Source organism: Urocitellus parryii, chromosome 3 (assembly GCF_045843805.1).
Source record: "Urocitellus parryii isolate mUroPar1 chromosome 3, mUroPar1.hap1, whole genome shotgun sequence".
Lineage (NCBI taxonomy): Eukaryota > Metazoa > Chordata > Mammalia > Rodentia > Sciuridae > Urocitellus > Urocitellus parryii.
Window position 1 is genome coordinate 201,572,152 of NC_135533.1, and position 20,400 is coordinate 201,592,551.

A 20,400-nucleotide genomic window follows, 5' to 3' on the forward strand; every position below is an offset into this window, starting at 1 on the left:
CAGTGACACTTGAGCTGGCTTGTTGGGTGCCAGCTCCTTGGAAACATCGTAAGAAGGCAGTGACATGTGCTTTTGCCCCTTTTCCTTCCCTTTCTTTATCCTGAACCTGGACTTGAGAAGCAGAGACTGGACCTCCAGTTGTGATACGGGTCATGAAGTGACCTTGAGCATGGGAACCACAGATGGCAGAGTAGCCAGATGTTTGAAGCCAGGTTGCTGACCCTGTGTATCATTGCACTAGCTTTGGACAACGCACCTCTTGACTTCAATCATATGAGAGACATAAACTTCTGTCTTATTTAAGTGTCTGCTATTTGGAGGGGAGGATTCTGTTCCTTACAGCTGAACCTAATGTGAATTAACCCATGACGTGATTTAACCCAAGGAATGAGGAAATAAAGGTGGCAAGCCCTGCTCTATTGAGCACGTGTCACCCACTATCAGACTCCTGCAGCCCCTGCCACTGGAATAGCCATACTATGTGTCAGCCTCAGGAAAAGCTGGGAGCTTCCCACCACATCCTAGCTGCTGTCCTACAGCACAGGGGCCAACCTGGGGGGTTGGCACAAGGAGCCACAGCATGCACTTCTGGGAAGGGGCAGAGGCACATGAAGCTGCCCCCATCAGAATCAAAAACCCAGTGATAACACAGCCAGGACCCTGCTCCTTTAGGAGACGCCTACACAAGAGGTGAGCCATGGGGACAATGGGCCACCCACCTCTACATCACCGTGCCCACAGCAGACAGGGCATGGATTATGCCAACCAAAGTGAATGTGGGATGTGGGAGGCAGAGAAAACCCCAGAAGCAGGTTCCTTTGCAGGGTGGAGTAAGAATTCAGTTCTGTTTAAAAACAGAAACCCCCTTTTTTGGAGGCAGACAATTGCCTTCCCCCAAGATGGGAAGCCAGGGCCTGTGAGGAATTTAGATTTGGGTCTCCAAGAGGTTAAAAAAAAAAAAAAAAAAACAATTGTACTTCTCATGATCTATGTACATTCTTATGGTGCAGAGGAAAAAAAATGATACTCCAGTCTTTTACCTTGGTGAGGTAGATGGCACCTGGAAAGAGGTGTGTGGGGAAGCTCCCTGAGCCTCCATGACTCCAGGAGGTGGCCCAGGGAGAACTCAATTATACCAAAAGTGACCTGTGGGCCGCAGTCTGTGAGTCCCCTACTCTGCTCCCTTCCCTGAGGTTTCACAGCACCAGCCCTTCAAGATGGCCCTCCCAGGACACCCTCAGGTCACCTTACCAAATTTACAGGAGCCTGTCTGGTTGAAGAGCAGCCCCATGGGAATGTTCCAGCCTGCGGTCCTGCCCACCGCGGTGTGGCAGGACTTCCTGCCTTTCAGAGAGTTCCAGGTGATGTCAGTGTCCGATTTCCTGACCGCCGCCACGGCGAGATACCCTTGCACAACAGACAACGGAAGAGCACATCTTAACCTCAGAGGCCGGGAGGGTCTGCAACCCAGGCCAACACAGGTCACGAGGCATCGCTGGGTAATGATTCCCCCAAATAACTAGCATTGTTAGGTAGCCCAAAATAAGCTGAAGACACTGCCTTATTGCAGGGGGAAGATTGATCTGGGCTCTGAAATGAAGTAGTCATAAAAAAAAAAAAAAAGCTGGGCGTGGTGACGCACACCTGTAATCCCAGCGGCTCGGGAAGCTGAGGCAGGAGAGTCTCGAACTCAAAGCCAGCCTCAGCAAAAGCAAGGCATTGAACAACTCAGTGGGACCCTGTCTCTAAATAAAATATAAATTAGGATTGGGGAGATGGCTCAGTGGTCAAGGGGCCTGAATTCAACCCCTAGTACCACCACCCCCCAAAAAAAATCTGATCCTGTAAGTGATTACAGGGGACTGTCCTCAACCAGCCACAACATGTCCCTGAGTTACAAACCTTCACATGTGGATCAATAAAGCAATAAGCCTTTAGACTGCAAGAATAGCCCCAACAGTAAATCATAAATCATAAATCACAACCCGCTATACGCATCACATGGGAACAGGGACTGCCACCAGATTAACTGGTTTATAGATGCAGGAGAGCATGTCTCCAAGGAGCTCCCTGTGCTGGGTCAAAACCAGCCCTGCACAGTGAGGGAGTTCACAAGGGCACCATCCTCTTCTGTTAGAGTGCACCTGACCTGCCGAGGACAAGAGTTGAGGCTTCTAAAGCTGAGCAAGCTCCAGCTGTAGTAGGCAGGTAGGGCTGGTGCACAGAGCACTGGGTGTGGCACAAGAGACTCTGGTTCAGAGCCAGAATCTGCCATGGTATACCCTCCAGCCGTGGAGAGAGGTGTCCCAATGAAACGGGTTGTTTGAACTAAACAAGCAAAGGAAAGACTGTGTGTCCTGTTAATTCTCTGGCCACTCAGGATTCTTTTCGATGAGAAGGGGGAGTAATACTGCACCTTCCACATGATCAGGTACCATAAGGGACTATATGAAAGTTCTCCACCAGACTGAAGGGCAATCTAAACATTAATTATAACCACTCCTCTATGAATTGTTTGTATCTCTAAATAATGGTTTCTATGGCCACGTCTCTGTGAATTTAATCAAGATCCTGCCATCCCCTCCTCTGACCCTGAAAGTGACTGATTCCAACTCACCTTCTGGTTGTCTGTTCATACAATCAGAGTCCTTGATTTCTGAGGATTCTAAAAGAATGAGGATGAACAACACATCATTTAGACATTCAGATATATTGAGAAGTCACAAACTTTTAAATCCCTGTGACAGGCATTGTGGCACATGCCTGTAATCCCAGTAGCTTGGGAGGCTGAGTCAGGAGGATCACAAGTTCAAAGCCAGCCTCAACAAAAGCAAGGTGCTAAGCAACTCAGTGAGATCCTGTCTCTAAATAAAATACAAAATAGGGCTGGGTGGGGCTCAGGGGTTGAGAGTCCCTAAATTCAATCCCTGGTATCCAAAAAAAATAATCCCCATAATATAGAATCAAATTTAAAAAAAAAAGATACTGTCTCAGTATTTCCGTGCAGCAGAAACGAATATTCGCTTCCACAAAAGACACAGATGCTGATGTTTATAGAGCACAAGTCACAATGGCCACCAACTGGAAATTACTTAAATGCCATCCACGGTGATATGGTTAAATAATTCCAGGGTAGAGTCACATAGTAGAATACTATGCAACAGTGAGAACAAAAGAAAATCTATAACTACACACTTACATGGATAAATATCACAAACACTGAGCAGGAGACCTCAGATATGCAACACTCTCTGTGCAACTATAGGAAGCTCTGATTGATGCTGTTTTAATTCAGGAGAATGAATACCTAGAAGGGGTAAGGGGGCTGGCGGCAGCAGGACACAACAGGCTTCTGCAACTTTCTGTGTCTTCACGGGGCACCCGTGAGGTAGGGCCAGGGGAGGGGACGGTTTGTGAAATGTCATTAAGTTGTATGCTTCTGTGCACTTTTCTGTCTGTGCACAATACTTTATTTTTAAAAAAAAATTTTTTTAATTAAAAAGAGGAAAACAGGGGCTGGGGTTGTGGCTCAGCGGTAGATCACTCGCCTGGCACATGTGAGGCCCTGGGTTCGATTCTCAGTACCACATAAAAATAAATAAATTAAATAAAGGTATTGTGTCCAACTACAACTTTTAAAAAATAAAAAAGAAGAAGAGGAAACCAGTATGGGCTTTGTCAATTCACAGTGCAATGAGCTTCTTGGGTAACGTGGCCCCTTTTGCTTATCCTTTCTCTGATTCTCCTTTTGAATGTAGCTGTCCATCTTGACTTCTCTGGACCCAGTGAGTGGAGTCACTCCAACCCACTCCCACCCCACTCCCACCCCACAGCCAAGAGGGGCCGTTAACTCCACTTACGATGGTTCTCTGCCAGGACAGGCAACAAACCACACTTGCCAGCAATGTAGATAAATCCTCCGTCCAGACTCATGGCATCAGCTTCTCCCTTCTGCAGAGGCAAAGCAGATAAACAGCCGTGAGCCTATTTCCCTTGTTGCTGTCTTCAGCCCTGAGGGAGGCCTTAGGCCAGATATTCCAGTGAAACAGGTTGTTTGAACTGAACCAAAGGAGGCATCATGGGCACTGTTCTCTACCAGCCCCACGTGCCTTTGTGCCGTTAATTCAGTTAGAAGAAAACAGGACACGTTGCACTAACCCTCTGTCCTCTGAGCAAAACACTTCCTGTATCCAAGTACTCCAGGGACTCTGTCCTTCACTCATGGAGATACAGATGGGAACAGCAGGGCCCCTCTGGTCCCAGCTCATTAGCACTACACTCAAAGTGCTACACATAACCAGGTGTGTGCCTGTTACGTGGTGCATGCCTGTAAACCCAGCATCTCGGGTGGCAGAGGCAGGAAGATCGCAAGTTCAAGGCCAGCCTCAGCAACTAGCAAGACAGGGTCCCAAAATAAATAGGGCTAGGAATGTGGCTCAGTGGGTTAAGCACCCCGGGTCCAGTTCCTAGTACCAAAAAGAAAGAAAAAAAGTGCAACACAGAAAAAAGGTGCCAAATAAAAGAACTAAAATCACTGGGGCTGAGGCTCATGTGAGGGCCTAGCACATGTGAGGCACTGGGCTTGATCCTCAGCACCACATAAAAATAAAAAAATAAATAGATAGATAGATAAATGTATTGTGTCCATCTACAACTAAAAGAATATTTTTTAAAAAAAATCATTTAAAAAAATTTTTTTAAATTAAAAAAAAAAATTAACTTGGATGAGCCCATGCTCTTAACACAGGAACAGATTCACCAGGATTGTCAAGTTCTCTCTTTGACCCAGTAATAATATTTTATAACTAAATCGCAATGATTGGAGATGTGGGTGAAGCTTTCTATTCAAGAATTCTCATCACAGTATTATTGATAATAGCAAAGGGACCAAAAGGAATAGGGTCATGACAAAAATGAGCCCAGATAAAAGATATTCTGAAACACTGTTTAGAAAATGTTAACAAAGAGTAAGTGGGTTAGTGAAGACCCTCAAAAACTACATAACTGCTTCAATCCAGGGTCACCATGAATGTGTCCTTCAAGTTCATAGAAAGCCTGGATGGAGAATTATCAAAACTTATCTTTGCTATCTGTATATGAGGCCACGGTTGGCTTGGGGATTGTTTTTTTGTTTGTGTGTTTGTGAGTGTGTAGGTTTTTACATCACACCTTTCCATACTTTCCAAATTACCCACAATAATCCAAAATTGTTCTTAACAATGAGAGAGGCGAAATCCCCACAATAACTGCTTTTTTAAACCTACAACCATGCCCCTTAGCACCACAGGTGTGGCCCCAAGGGCCCTCCCTGGCATCCCTTCCTTGAAGTGCCCTGTAGTGGCCTCTTGGGCATCAACTTTACCGTCAGCAGATGCCCATGGCCTTGGTGCTCTCAGGAGCACCCTGTGACACAGGCCACCTACCAAGATCAGGGAGATGCAGTCCTCTGTGGTGGGAGCCGAGGCGCAGGTCACTGTGCTGCCACTCACACCACTCCACGTGGTGCACTTGCGCTGCTCATCCGTGCCCACCGCACACCACACTACCTGCCGCTGCCGGGCTGCCGTATCTGCCTCCCCTGTCGAGAGGTGTGACAGCCTGTGAGCAGAGCTCCCAGCCTGCCAGGGACACCCGGGCACCACCTCCATCCCAACTCTGCCCTCCGCGGAGCAGGGTTCCTGCTCAGACCCTCCCTGGGGTGGGAGCCGCCTCCTCCTGGGGATGTGTGAGGCCACACAGCTGCTCTTGCTCCACCCCTCACCTCCCCAACCCCTGCTTCAGGCCCCAAGGAGCTCACTGTGTTTCTCATTTTCACGCCCTGGGAGAGCTTCCCTGGCTTCTAATCCATCCATCAATCTAGTGTAATGACATGCCCAATGTCTCCACCCCCTCCTCTCCAAAAGTTCCATGATACAGAAGCCAGTGTCCATCCCTCAAGATGACCCAGGGGACCTCCAGCCCCTGACCTCCCCCAAGGACCAGAGTCCCATCATGAACTCCATGCAGTACAGTCTCCCAGGTTTCCCAGGTTCCCACCCCTAACCCCCATAGAGGAAGAGCCACGGCTGGCTTCTCCCATAGCAGTGTCCCCAGCCAAGTTCAGAGTGTGGCATAAGCGGGTGTCCTCTGGAGCCATCCCTCAGGGGCCCTGGCTCTCTTGGTTCATGTTCCAATTTCTCACTTAATAGAAAGCAGAATGGCTTTCCTATCGGGGCTGGGGATCCTGATAGACACAGGGGCACGTGGAAGCGTTCATCCAGCGGCCAGGACATTCTTTAGGAGACACATCTCAAAATTGCCCTGACTTGGTCGACAAAAAACACCCACGCCGCATCAGAACTGCCAAGATGAAGACCTCAAGGTGGCAGAGAGAGGAAGAGCCAGGCCACTCCACCGCTGAGGCCACAGCCACCGCTCAGGGCCCACAGCAGCCACCCTCAGGGCCCAGCCAGGGCTCACTCACTTTCCCTCAGGTTCTTTATGGCCGTGAAGTAACCGTAGCCCAGGTACAGCCCAGCATCTATTTTCGGGGGAACCCTCAAGAACCCCAGGGCAGTGTCCTTGAACAGTAGATCCTTCTGCCCTTTGGGGGAGCCAAAGAGTTGGAATCTTGGAGATTTGTTTTTTCCAAAATTTTCCTAATTGAGGAAAAAGAGAATTACAGTATCAGCAATAAGTAAGGAGGAGACAACAACTCTAGGTTGACAACGAGTGTCGGGAACTTCGGGATGATTCTGAGAGTGGGGACCTCAGCTGACACCCTCCTGCAGAGGGATGTGCTATCCCAGAGACACAAGAGCAGCTACAGCTTTTTCTCTGCAGAGTTGCTGGGTCCTGGGATAGGCATTGCCCCCTCCTGCCTCCGTTGTGGCCCAAGATGCTGTCGGTTGGACATGCTAGAGGACGTTTCATAGTTTCCTCTGTCCAAGGCAGAGGCTGGGCAAGTGGTCCCATGAGTCAGTGAACTACGAGGCCACAGATGGGCTTCACAAGTAGCAGGTGAGGGAAGGAAGCTTCCTCCCCATTCCAAACCCAAGCAGGTGGGGAGGATGTGGGTGGGCCTACCTGGGCCTGGTGGAGGAACTCCCAGATGAGGTCCTCCTTGCCGTCCACGCTTCGGGCCACAACAGCATGAGAAGGAACTCGGGCCAGGTGGCACTCCTTGTACTGGTCCACTGGCTTCCGGGTGTTGTCTGGACAGAGCAGCTCATAGTTGTCCCTTTCTGCCTCGTCTGGCAAGTCCTCTGGTGGGGGAAGGGGAGAAATGGGAAGCAGCCTGGGTGAGCCAACTCTTCACCATCATGAGCCCTTGTCCCCATAGAAGGGAAGAGAGAGAATTGCTCCAAAGATAAGTCAGAAAGGTAAAGACAGCCCCCAGAGAGCCCAAAGGCCAAGGGAGGCGAATCCTCCTCCTTGATCATACTGGCTGCCCGCACTGCGGTTGGTCACAGCTGCTGCCGGGCCAGAACAGATCCCAGCTGTGCTGGGCAGTTGGGCCTCAAGAGGGTCCTCTCAGAGACAAGCCGGGGAAGCTGCCTTACCAGCATCACTGGAAAGAGTAAAAATGACAAAAAAAAAAAAAAACTTTAGGCAGAAAGTACAGTTGACAGTTGATTCACTATGCACACTGGGGGCATTCACAGGAGGGAAAAGAATGCTCTTAGGAGTTCAGACAGATTTGGGAGCTGTTCATCTATATCCAATGAAAGCTGCTTCAGAATATACAGTGACAGAAACCTGCCCAAGTCATTTAATGAGATCCATGCAACCTTGATGTAACGTCAAAGGAAGGAAGGAAGAATTACAGACCTAGTTTATGAATTTAAACATAAAAAATATCCCAAAAAACACATTAGCTAACTCAATCTAACAGGTTTTTTTAATCAGTGTTAATGGGTCAGTATTAAGGTTGATCAATTGATTCTGTGGACAACAGTAGCCAACATCAACAAACAAAGCCAAAGTCACTCACCCCAGGAACTGAGTAAAGGACAGCCATGAGGTCATCTCAATTTTAACAGATGCAAAAAAAGTATATGTGGGCTCAACATCTACTTGTGATTTGTTTGAAGTTCAGGAGATTGGTAATTTAAAGAGGTTAGTAAAGTTCTTGAATTTGGCAAATGCTTTTAATCAAAATACATACAGCAAAATTATATTTTTTTAAAAAAAGAAAATTGCTGGGCATTGTTGTGCACACCTATAATCCCAGGGACTCAGGAGGCTGAGGCAAGAGGATCACAAGTTCAAGGCCAGGCTCAGCAATTTAGTGAGACTATAAGCAATTTAGCAAGTCCCTATCACTAAATTAAGTATAACATGGGCTAGGCCTGTGGCTCAGTGGTTAAGCATACTTAGGAGGAAGAGGAAGAGGCGGAAGAGGAGAAGAAGAAGAAAATTTAGGGCAAGAGAGTTCAGAAGGAAAACAAGTTACAATATCAATGCACAAAAATCAAGTGTTATTAGCAATAACCCAACAGAAAATAACATGAAACATTATATTACCAACTGGCAATTAGACTAAAAATTGTATGACACAGTGAGAAAAAATTTACACTCTATCAAAGGATAGAAAAAGAGATGTGGGGGGATTTGACATCACCATAGATCAGACACCTCAGCATTATAGATAAGTCCATTTTTCATGGATCAAATTAAATTCTAGATAACCCCAATCAAAACAAAGTATAATTTTTAAAGAAATTTATAAATATCTCAAAAATTTTAACTAGGAAAAATTGAAAAAGAGAGTAAGGTTATTGGGGCAGGGGAGTCCCTTTTTCTACCAGGTAGTGAGACCTTCTGCAAGTCAGGGAAATAGGAACATATGAACGCACCAATACAATGAAATAGCTCAGAAACAGATCCAGGTGGATGTACACAAATCTAATGTAGAATTGGCTCCTCACACCAGCCGGGAAAAGTTGGAAATTTTTTTTATAGTTGTTGCTATATAGGGGAAATCATCTCATTCATAAAGAGGGAAAAGCTAAGCTAAATTCATGCCCGATTTCCTAGGTGGGTTACATGTAGACAAACATGTGCATGGGGTGGGGGAATCTTTAATCTTATTATGGGAAATTTTTGTGATTTTTTAGGATGAAGATGGCATCTTCAGAAGGCCCTAAAACCGCAGATCAACAAGGCAAAACTGGGATTTGAGCCTGTCAATATGAAAGACTTCCATTCCTCAGAGAGCACTATGGACAGATTTTTTTTAATGTTTTTTTTTTTTTTTTTAGTTGTAGATGGACACAATACCTTTAATTTATTTATTTGGGTTTTTTTTTTTTATGTAGTGCTGAGAATCGAACCTAGTACCTCACATGTTCGAGGCAAGCGCTCTACCACTGAGCCACAACCCCAGCCCAATATTGGCAGATTTTTGAGAAAAGATCTTCCTAAACTCTAAAATCAACAGTGGTTTGATAACTAAATAGAAGGCCTCCTACGTGTGACTTGAAGTCATGAAGAAAGAAGGCATGAAACTCAACAGGAAATATCAAAGTTTACAAAGTAAGAAAGGGAAGCTCAAATTACCAGCAAATATGTTGAGACAATCAACTCACAGGATGTCAGAGAAGTTCAAATGAAACCAACAATGGGATTGCTTTACAACCTTCATTTGAACAACAAATATATATGTATGGGAAAAACAAACTTGAAATTGTGGGGAAATGAGGATATTTGCAGAGGGTTGTTGAGAACACAAATCCTGATAGATCCTGAAAGTCCATCCAGGTGGGCCAGGGTGAATGTGATGGGTGTCTGTAGTGGTTCTGGGGAATGAAGTGGCCTGTCCCTGTTAGTCCTCAGTAGAGTGATCAACCTGTTTGTACCCAGAAATTATGCTTCACTGTGGGACAGTAAGAGGTCAGACATGTAGCTGTGTGTGCCAGAGAAGAGACACACTCCCTATCTGTCCTTCGCTAGGGTGACAGAGAGGTAAAATCTAGTGGGTGTGCTCCAGGGCACATTCCTTAACTGTTAGAACCACATCCATGCTAAAACATGGATACATCTCTAAACCCAAATGCTGAGTAGGAAACCTCAGGGGCAGCTTGATTTCTAACACTCAGTAACTCATGTTACTTCAAGTATGAACTTGAACCCAGAGACACAAACCAGCACCGTCTATTTTGCAAAACCAGGTTCATCCTGGAGGACACATGTCAAACACTTTGGCGTGGGCTTCTGGGAGGGAAAGAGAAAGAGGGGGGCATGGGAGATTGAAAGAACACTGATGGTTTAAAATATGGAAGAACATAAAATAAGAGCTGTGCCCATAGGGAAACCTGATACAGTGCGCCACGCATTAAGGAATCTAATTAGCTGAACAGTCAGAATTATGAAATAAGATAAAAGGGGGAGAGCCCTGGCTCTTACCAAACACCGTACTCTCTTTGGCAAAAGCCACATCTCCGGCCCCATCTCTCAGACACCTGTGAAATGAGAAAGCACCAGACGATGAGCCCCGGGGTGCCCTTCCCTGCCACCCTTTCCTCCCTGGCCTTGGCTTCTAAGGACCTCTGCTTCAAAGGGAACAGGGCTCTGGGGCCCCCTCCAGGTAGCTTCTCAAAAAGGGCTCCAGTGCCCACCAGAGTCCCCTACCTTCTTCTCTGAGGGCTAAAAGGGTGTAACTGCCTTTTTCTATGTAAAAGAGTTTCGCAGCTTCTACCCTCAAGGGTAAAAGCTTGGTGACCCTGGCCAGGTGTCTCTTTCTCTCAGGACTGAGTGTGCAAACATGTCCTGGCCAGTGGGGAGCCAGGGAATCGCTTTCTGCAGATACTCCTGAGCCCCAGGAGATGACTGGGGAAGGGGCAGCTCAGCCCTGGCAGGGGCACAGGGGGAGGCAGGCCCAGATCAGGCAGAGCTCACTCCCTTCCACATTGGGGAGAGGCTGGGCAGGGCAGAATGGCATCAGCCTGGATACAGTGGCCATCCTGCCCAGCTGGGAGCCTGAGCCTGGACATCTCACAGTAAGACTCCACCATGGTTAGGGGAGGGGTCAGCAGCCAGCAGGAGAACCCAGGTCAACAGAAGAGCTCGTCAGATCTGGGCTGCTCTGGAAAGCTGGGAGGACCACAGCTGGGGCAAATTCCTTTCCGGCTGGTGTAGAGGTGGGAGCCTAGCTGGGGCTCTGGGGCTGGAGAAGAACATGCACTGGGCGAGGTCAGGTCCTCTCTGGGCTCAGGTTCTCTGTCTCCTCTATGGTCCCTGCCAGCAGGCTGAGCCCTATTGGGCCCATGGAAGGCGTCCTGGCCCGATGCTGGGTGGCCCATGGGCCACTGGGAAGAAGACAACATCACTCACTTGAAGGCACCCGAGTAGCCAAAGTACGGTTCCTGGGAGGAGGCAGCACATTTATTTTCCCCTGTTCCCACACACAGGCTACACAAGTTGGGAAACCGTACTCCGTCCGCACCAGGAACACAGCTGCCTGAGAAAAACCTGGCCACCGCTGTAGAACAAAGAGAAGTAGACCACAGATGTAAGCCAGCCCTGGCCACAGCACTCACACCTCCCCGCGGTGTCCCCAGGGCCCTTTCCTCCACCCTGCAGGACAGACAGCCTGGGGCACCGGGTCAGGAGCCCAGGGAGGTACACCTTTGCAGACCCCATGCTCAGCTGCCACCTCCCAAGAGCTATGGGGTGGTTGGGCCTTGCCAGTGCCTGGCACCAGCAGTTAACCCCCACACACACACACACCTTGATTCCACCCTACACCGTCACCTATGTGATCCCAAAGGGGCCTGTCTGTGTAACTAGCTGGAGGAGACACCTCTGCTTGAGATCAGCCAGGATCCCCAAGCCAACTTACCTGCCTCCAGGGGCTCAGGGGGCCCCACCCAGTTTAAGAATGGACGAAGTATCCCTATGGGGACGTTCCAGCCCGCGGTCCTGCCAAGGCCTGTGTGGCAGGACCTCCGGCCTTGTAACTGATTCAGCTGGAAGCCAGTGCCCTTCTTCACAATGGCCACGGCATAATAGTAGGTTCGCGGTTCTGAAAAGGGGCAGAGAATGGAAAGGTCTTAGTCTAGACCAGAGGGAGAAAAACGACCCCCAACCACCACCATCAAGCCTCTGTGGGGAGCCAGACACGTTTCCCCCTCCCCTGTCTGCAACAGCCTTCATCCAGCCCAAAAGCCTAGAGATGCTGTTTCCTGAAGTGCAGAGCCAAGCAGGACCCCACCTCTGCCTGCTGTCCTGCTCTGACTCCACAGAGCCCAGGCTAAAGCCACAGGCCCCCTGGGGACAACTCACTTGTTTCCGTCCCATAGACTTCTGCTACTACAGGTCGCAGTTTGTAGGGGTCCTGGCCGGCCTCAAACACCAAACCACCATCGAGGGTTACAGCATCTGCCTTATTTTTCTAAAAGAAAAGACACCAGATCAGCTCAGGAGAAAACCCAGCCAAAGTGGGGCAAGTGGGGAATCTCAGGACTTCAGAAAGGCTCCATGGCAGAAGAGTCTTCAAAGAGGGTGTCATGTCCACATGTCCTGTAAGAGATGGCATGAGTCAAGAGTCCCTCTCTCTGGGCAGTGAGTACCACCCAAGCCCTTTAGCTCCAGGGGGTTGGCTTATGCCCACTTCTTTAGGTACCTGCCCACCTGTATCATCACTCCCTCGTTTAAACTCTGTTCGCCCTAGATGCTTCCTCTAGATGCTTCATATTTCTTTCTTTTACATTCTTTATTAAACAGAAAATGTAACTACGACAATATCTTAAGATGACTGTAATCAGCCACATTCTTCCTTCTTGACACAGCTCACCTGTTTCACCTGGTTGCCTTGTGGTTCCAATCACATTTTGTGGCCCGCTTTGGTCATCTGAAACTGCGTGCATTTTCTACTTCTGCAGAGTTTTGTGGATTTTATTGGCTGTATAATATTGTATGATAATGTGGATGTTCCCAAATTTATTAAGGATTTCCCCCAATTATTGGACTATTTCTAATTTTTGACTGTAAAACTATTTTATATGAATATTTTGCCCTCAGCTTTTTCCTTCTGTTGACATGTGTCCTTGGGATAGTCACAGCAGGGTGGAAGTCACCATGGCAGTGAGCGCATTTCTCTTTATGGCCCTGGATGCTGCTGCCATTCAGTCTTCCAGAAGATCCATAATGCCCTGTGAGGACCAGGGGGCACTGTAGAATCACCAGCAGGACCAGAGGTCAGTCTACAAACTGTTCTTACTTTAGAAAATCCAAGTGCTAACAAATCACCTAGGTCTGATTAGTAAGGGACACATGTTGCAACTGATGCTCTGCTCATGCATTTTTCTAGAGGCTTCTCTTTCCTATCAGTTTGAATTGGTTCTTTATCAAGTGTGAATAGTAACCATTTGTCAGAGCCAGTGTATATGCATTCACTCTGGTGCTTTCTAAGATTTTGCTTAAATGCTTTTATCGGCTATGAATTATTTTTTTTTTGTATTTTATAATGTCAGTTTCTTTCATGATTTATTCCAGAGTTCAAAAGCTAAAAAATTTCTATTCTCCCTGTAGTTCTGCTAGGTTAATCTGTCCCGTAGCATTTCAATAATATGTTTTATTTTTAACCATTTAATCTATCTCAACAGCATTTGGATGAATGGTATGTTGTACTGATTTCAAATGGGGCTCTTATTAAAAGGGAAGACTTTGTGCCCCCCCTCACAGATGTTTAGATATTAAAATAAAAGACCTAGGAATCTTCATTTTAAATAAGCAGGGGGCCTCAGTGCTGTTCATCTACAAAGTGTCAAAAAATCACCTAATACATTCATCCAAAGAGATTTTTCCCCTCCAAGAATTCTAATAACTATTATATTTACAAAATAATCCTACACTAGTTATGTCCACTCTGTGCTGGAGTCACACATACATGGCTCTAGCACCCAGCTGGCACACAGAGCATTATCTATTGAATGAGTGAGTCAAAGTTATTTTGGCTTAAAAATTACTATATTTCAACAAACAAAAAGAATCAAAAACCATGCACCATTCGTGATATCCTTTTCTCTCTCTCTGTCTCTGGATCTGTCTTGGGAAAATACCTTTCTCATGCCCAGTGCCCTGGCAGGCCCTTGTCCCAGCAATGTGATGTGGCACTTACATGTGACCTTGACAGGTTTATTTCTCAAGGGCTTAACCTTGACTTTTGTCCATGTTACATATTCATCAAATAGAACTGCTCATGCTTCACTGTTGAAGAGCTGTTAACCACGTATGTTGAGACCTCAGTTACCCCACACGTGGCCTCTCAATACTAGATTCTTTCTCAGAGGCTCCTATATTAACCCAAACTGCTCCCAACCTACAAGTGTCTGAGAGGTAAAGCAGAAGAAACAGGGCAAGCACATTTTTCTATCACATTCCATTCCTTGCCCTTGCTGTTCCCTCCCTCCAGGTTGGTCCCACCCAACCCATAGCATTGACTCACAGCAATGGCCTGGATACACTGAAGGTAGGAGTTCTTCCTGACACAGGATAAAGGTGGGGCACGCACTCTTCTCATATTCCTCTGCAACTGAGAGCATTTGGTTGCCTCGGGTGGTGATGTGGTGCACCATCGAACGCTGCCTTTCCTAGGGGCAGCCAAACACACTCCTGGGAGAAAGAGGCCGAGGTATTAGGGCACCACCAATGTCTATGGAGGTGACCACATCACCCTCTGATGGAATCTTCCAGACTCTGAACTCTCAGCAGCTCCATATCCTTTTGCAACCATGGCTAGGTCCAGCTGTTCTCCTCAAGAGGAGACACCTTGCTGGACTAACAGAAATTCTGCCCTGGCCAGAAGTCTGTGATTCTCAATAAATTAAAAGCAATAGAACCTTTTCCTTCCTATGACTTTGACATGTTTGCTATCTCTGAAAACATGATAACAATCCATCCCTCAAATCAGTTTATGGATCTTTCTAGCTGCTTTGTCCCATTTGAACCTGGGTCTTGGGCAGGAAAGAGACCATTATACATGTTTACAGATATAGAAACTGTTCTTAAGGAGACTGATTGTTGTGTCTATAAGTATCTCCCCCAGAAGATGCTAAGTGAACAAGGGAAAATACATCTGAATCTATGCATAATCACAGTGAACGGTGGTTCAACATGCAGGGCCAAATGGGTCACCAAGCCTGTGTTGTTGCCATTTACCTCTGTGCAAAAAGACTGACTTTCCTTCAAGTCTACCTTTGGTGCTATAGCCTAGAATTAGGGAAGAGGCTAGATCAGACTTGCTTATCTGGTTTCCTGAAAAAGACATCTATGAAAAACCAATGATGAATATCATGCTAAAATAGTGAAAAGCCAAATGCTTTCTACCTGAGATCAGGAACAATGCAAGGGAATCAGGAACAACACTAGAGGTCCTTGTCACAGTAATAAGGCAAGAAAAAGAAATGCAAGCCATCAGAATTAGAAAGGTACAAGTAAAACAGTTTTATTTGCAGTTGACATGAGCCTCTGCAGAGAAAATCCTAAAGAATCAACAAAATACTATAACTAGTAATTACAGCAAGGTCAAGGGACAACATTTTAACATACAAAAATCAATAACATTTTGCATCCATGCACTGAAAAATCTAAAAATAAAATTAAGACTATAAGCTGGGCATGGTAGCACACGTCCTTAATCTCAGTGGCTTGGGAGGCTAAGGCAGGAAGATCGGGAGTTCAAAGCAAGCCTCAACAATTTAGCAAGATCCTAAGCAACTCAGCAAGACCCAGTCTCTAAATAAAATACAAAAAAAGGGCTGGGCATGTGGCTCTATGGTTGAGTACCCTGGGTTCAATCCCCAGTGCCAAAAAAAATTTTTTTAAATAAATAAATATTATATATAGTTTTATTTATAATAACATCAAAAATCAAATACTTAATGGATAAAAGATTACAGACATTTCAGCAAAGAAAATATATGAATGGCTAATAAGCACATGAAAAGATGTTCAACATTATTGGTCATTAGTAAAATACAAAATTTTTAAATGTAATATTTCACATCCACTAGAATGGTTATAATGGCTAAAATAGACAATTTTTGCACATGTTGGCAAGGTTGTGGAGAAACAGAAACCCTCATGCATTGCTAAAAGTGAAAAATGGTGCAGCCAGTGTGGAAAATGGGTTGGGAAGTTTCTCAAAATGTTAATCATGGAGTAACCATATGACCCTATAGTTGTACTTGAAGGTGTATACCCAGTGGGGGGGGTGGGGAAAGAAAGAACGTCTGCATGAAGATTCACACATTAGTATTCACAGCAGCATTATTCAGAATAGCAAAAACATGCCAGGAAAGATGGCTCCCACCTATAATCCCAGTGACTCAGGATGCTAAAGCAGGAGGATAGTGAGTTCAAGGCCAGCCTTAACAACTAAGTGAGAAACTGACTTAAAATTAAAAAGGGCTGGGAAATATGGAAAGCAGTATAGAGATTCCTTGGAAAACTTGAAATGGAACCACCATTTGACCCAGGTATCCCTCTCCTCAGTCTATACCCAAAGGACTTAAAAACAGCATACTACAGGGACACAGTCACATTAATGTTTATAGCAACACAATTCACAATGGCTGAATTGTGGAACCAACCTAGATGCCTTTCAGTAGATGAATGTATTTTTTAAATGTGGCATATATACACAATGGAATATTACTCATCAATAAAAGAGAATAAAATCATGGCATTTGTAGGTAAATGGATGACATTGGAGAAGATAATGCTAAGTGAAGTTAGCCAATCCCAAAAAAACAAATGGAGAATATTTTCTCTGATATAAGATGACTGACTCATAGTGGGGTAGGGAAAAGGAGCATGGGAGGAATTGATGAACTCTAGATAGGGCAGAGGAGTGGGAGTGGAAGGGAGTGGGTAGGGGGTTAGCAATGATGGAGGAATGTGATGGACATCATTATCCAAAGTGCATATATGAAGACATGAATTGGTGTCAACATACTTTATATACAAACAGAGATATGAAAAATTGTGTTCTATATGTGTAATAAGAATTGTGATGCATGCCGCTGTCATGTATTTAAAAAATATCAATCAATCAATCAATCAATCAATCAATAAAAAACGTCTGGGGATGTAGTACAGTAGTAGAGTATCATCAGGTTCAATCTGCAGTACCCCCACCCCCAAAAAATAGAATAGCAAAAACATAGGGAAAAAAACTATACATTCAGCAATGGGTGAATGGCTAGACATTGTAGTACATATATGTAATGAAATATTATTCAACAATCAAAAGGAAGAACTACCAATAGGTACTACAACATGAATGAGCCTCATTTATGCTGAGACCACTTGCATGAGACATCCAGAAAAGGTAAATTTAAAGATAGGAAGTGGATTAGTAGTTGCCTGATATGGAGTGGGAATGGGAATTATCTGTACATGGATTTGAAGGATTCTTATTGGGGAAAACAAATGAAAATGTTTTAAATTAAGAGATTTATGGTGATGACTGTACCATTCAGTAAAGTTACCAAAAATCATTGAATTGTACCCAAAACAGTTTTAATGATGAACTCAATGATGTATAAAGTACACTCAGGAAAGCAAACGTGATTCCAAGAGCCCTCTTCTCCTTTGGTTATGCTCTGGGGTGACTATTCTGCCCTCTGGCGCCCCCTATTTCTGAGCCATCCCCTCACAGTCAGACCCACCCAAGGCCCTTGAGGAACTCTGGGATCTGGGGCAGGAGACCTGCAGCTCCCAAGCCCACTCAGCAGGGGCACCAGGTGGCACACTCCTCCACCACCACCGTCCCTGGGAAATCCCAGAGGAGGCCACCTAGCCCTGGAAACTCCACAGAACTGTTCTGCAGGGAGAACTGACCCAATCCAATTCAGCTATTTGTGACTCAATGAGTATTAACTGGATGTCTACTGTATACGCACCTCTCTGTGTCACACAGAGGAAAAGGTAAATAGAACTGCACCTCCCCTCTCACGGAAGAGGCAAAAGGCCCTTTTAATGAGGGACCCAAGTATGGCGAGTGTTCTAAAAATAATAATAATAATAATAACAACAACAAATACCAAATCACGAGGGCGGTCCTGAGGTCCAGCTAGTGATTAGACTGGGGGCACTGCAGGAAGCAAAAATGATGGGCGCATGCGCACAGCTAATGTCTCAAGTGTGTACGGTGGCAGGTGCTTACTCAGCGTTTCACACCCTCTCTCCCATTCATCCTCCCAGTTTCTCTGTACTGTGAGTTCTGCCAGCACCTTCTTCTCCAAGGGAGGCAACTGAGGCTGAAGTTATGGGGCAGGAGTTACTCACCCGTGGCTCACAGGAGGGCCCAGGCACACTGCTGGGCCAGATGGGAATCTTCATTGGCTCCTTCTAACCCATGACTCCAGGGGCTCCCCACTCGCTGTTCCCACAGCTTGCATCCAGCTTGGATCCACCCCACCAGAACCCTGCCAGCCTCAACACACAGCCCTGGAGAGCAGAGCAGGAATCCCACAGAGCAGCTGCCACCTCCTCTTCCTTGAAGAGGAGGATTTCAATGGCGCTTTAGAGTGCAGGCCACCAGCCCACTGGTTATATCATTTAAACTACAGACCTCTCTGTAGGAGCCAAGAGAGCCAAAAATCCAAATAAAAATGGAGCCCAGTGCTGCAACACTGAGCCGGAGTCCTGGACCATCACCAGGCAAGCAAGTCCTCCCTCCTGCCCAGCCCCAGTACAGCATGGCGCACCGGAGGGAGCATGAGGGAAAGAGGACAGTTTGGTCCTGGCCAGACCCAATCTGCCTTAGAGAAGAGAGGGATGATCAATATCCACTGGCAGAAAGAGTCCAGAAGGACGGGGCACAGGGTGAGCTCACGCTCCCTGCATTTGGGGGTGCACCATCACCGTTGCCCGCTAACCAACACAACCCCCTTCCTATGCAGGAAGCTCCAGCCCCAAGCGGATGCTCTAAGTCAGGAGAAAGCAGGACACCTGGGCTTCCACTCCACCCCACCCACTGCTTAGGTCCTGATGCCTGATACAGCCCTTTCTGCTGCAGCTTCTGCCTCGGACCCTCCCCTCTGGCACTGCGAGAAGCCCCTCAGTTATAGCTTAAACCCCTGCTGAGTGCCCCCTAAAACGCCCCAGGAATATCTGCAATACCTGGCATAGAACATTTGTTTAGAGCCTTCTCTTTGGTCCCTTCTATTGTGCCTCTTCTATTCTGGGCCCATTTCAAGGGGGGAAATAAGTCATTTCCCCTCTCAAAGTGTCTCACACAAGGGGTTCATGAGGAGGTACTGCACTCCCTCTGCCCCCTCTGCCATGGGAGGTGAGCAGACACTTTAGCTTAGCTTTAGTACCTAGCTGCTTCCTCATAACCCTGGGGAAAAAAAAATGGTTAAGTCGTTTTTGAAACGAAGAAAGAAAGGCTTAGAGAGGTTCTGTCTTGCCCAAGGTCACACAGTCCTTTCAGGAGCTAGGATCTAAACTCAGGTCTCCTGTGTGTCTTAAGTAAATTGCTCACCCTCTCTGAGCCTCACTTTCCTCCTGTATAAAAGGTGTGCAACAGTAGGATGGGTGCACACAAGAAGACAAAGTTCCCAGAAGAACATTGTGAATCTGGGATCTCTGATCAAGCCTACGGATACCCCATCCCAACTTCCAGGAGCAGGTGAGAGAACAGAGGGGATCGCACAACCCCAAGCTTAGGAGTATGAGCCCATCCTTGTGTCTCTGCCCTCTGCCACTTCTCCAAATCCTTCCCCAAAATATTGGACATCCTTATCTTTCCTAAGGCAGATTGGGCCTGTCCAGGACCAAACTGTCCCATGCAGGGACAGGCGGACCCCATCCCACAAGTCCGCAGCCTTCCTGGATGCAAGCGCAGAGATCCGCGCGCCCATCGCCAAAGCGCGCAGCGTCCCGGAGGCCCACAGTCCCGGCAGTGCGCGCCCCCGGGCACTCACCAAGGGCGCCAAGGAACAGCGGGGCGAGGAAGAGGAGCCTCATGTCTGCGGACCTAAGGCGACTTGGAGAACCAAGGCTCTGACTTCCTCGCTCTCCTGCGCCCCTTTATCCAGGCTTGGTGACCTCACCGGGTCCCGCCCTGTTGCCCAATAAGCTTCTCCTTTCCTCCCCACCAGGTTACCTGTTGCCAGAGGCGTCGGGCTCCTAAAGGAAAAGCGCTGGGGGGAGGAGGGGAGGAGCGGAACCTGGGCGACTCCACACAGCCAAAGGAGACCCAGCCCGCTCCCCCAGCCCGGGTTCTCCGGCCTCTGGCGATGTTCTTTCCCTCCCACTGCAAGTCCTGGGGAGTCACAGCTCTTGTGTCTCAGTGCCTTGTGGAGGGCGGGACACAGCAAGAGGACCTTTATTTGCGGAGCGACTTAAGACACCTGTGAGAGTGTCCAAAGTGACTGGGACCCAGTTAGCTGGCAGGTGGATTCGCTT

At 47.0% G+C, this 20,400-nt stretch overlaps 1 protein-coding gene across 2 annotated transcripts in view; it reads right to left on the bottom strand.

The window, feature by feature from the left end:
• Ltf (lactotransferrin) overlaps positions 1–19,959 on the bottom strand; it is a 29,508-nt gene extending 9,549 nt beyond the window's left edge. Inside the window, exons 1-12 of one of the 2 annotated variants that reach the window (XM_026390031.2) lie at positions 19,917–19,959; positions 14,429–14,595; positions 12,265–12,373; positions 11,822–12,004; positions 11,314–11,461; positions 10,387–10,442; positions 7,066–7,244; positions 6,464–6,638; positions 5,424–5,578; positions 3,861–3,951; positions 2,618–2,665; positions 1,252–1,407 (exon numbers count right to left, since the gene is read on the bottom strand). In XM_026390031.2, coding sequence (XP_026245816.2) covers positions 1,252–1,407; positions 2,618–2,665; positions 3,861–3,951; positions 5,424–5,578; positions 6,464–6,638; positions 7,066–7,244; positions 10,387–10,442; positions 11,314–11,461; positions 11,822–12,004; positions 12,265–12,373; positions 14,429–14,595; positions 19,917–19,959 — 1,510 coding nt within the window. Of the gene's footprint in view, positions 1–1,251; positions 1,408–2,617; positions 2,666–3,851; positions 3,952–5,423; positions 5,579–6,463; positions 6,639–7,065; positions 7,245–10,386; positions 10,443–11,313; positions 11,462–11,821; positions 12,005–12,264; positions 12,374–14,428; positions 14,596–19,916 lie in introns of both variants that reach the window. The other variant, XM_026390032.2, reaches the window with a different exon arrangement.
• Between the last annotated feature and the right edge of the window lie 441 nt (positions 19,960–20,400).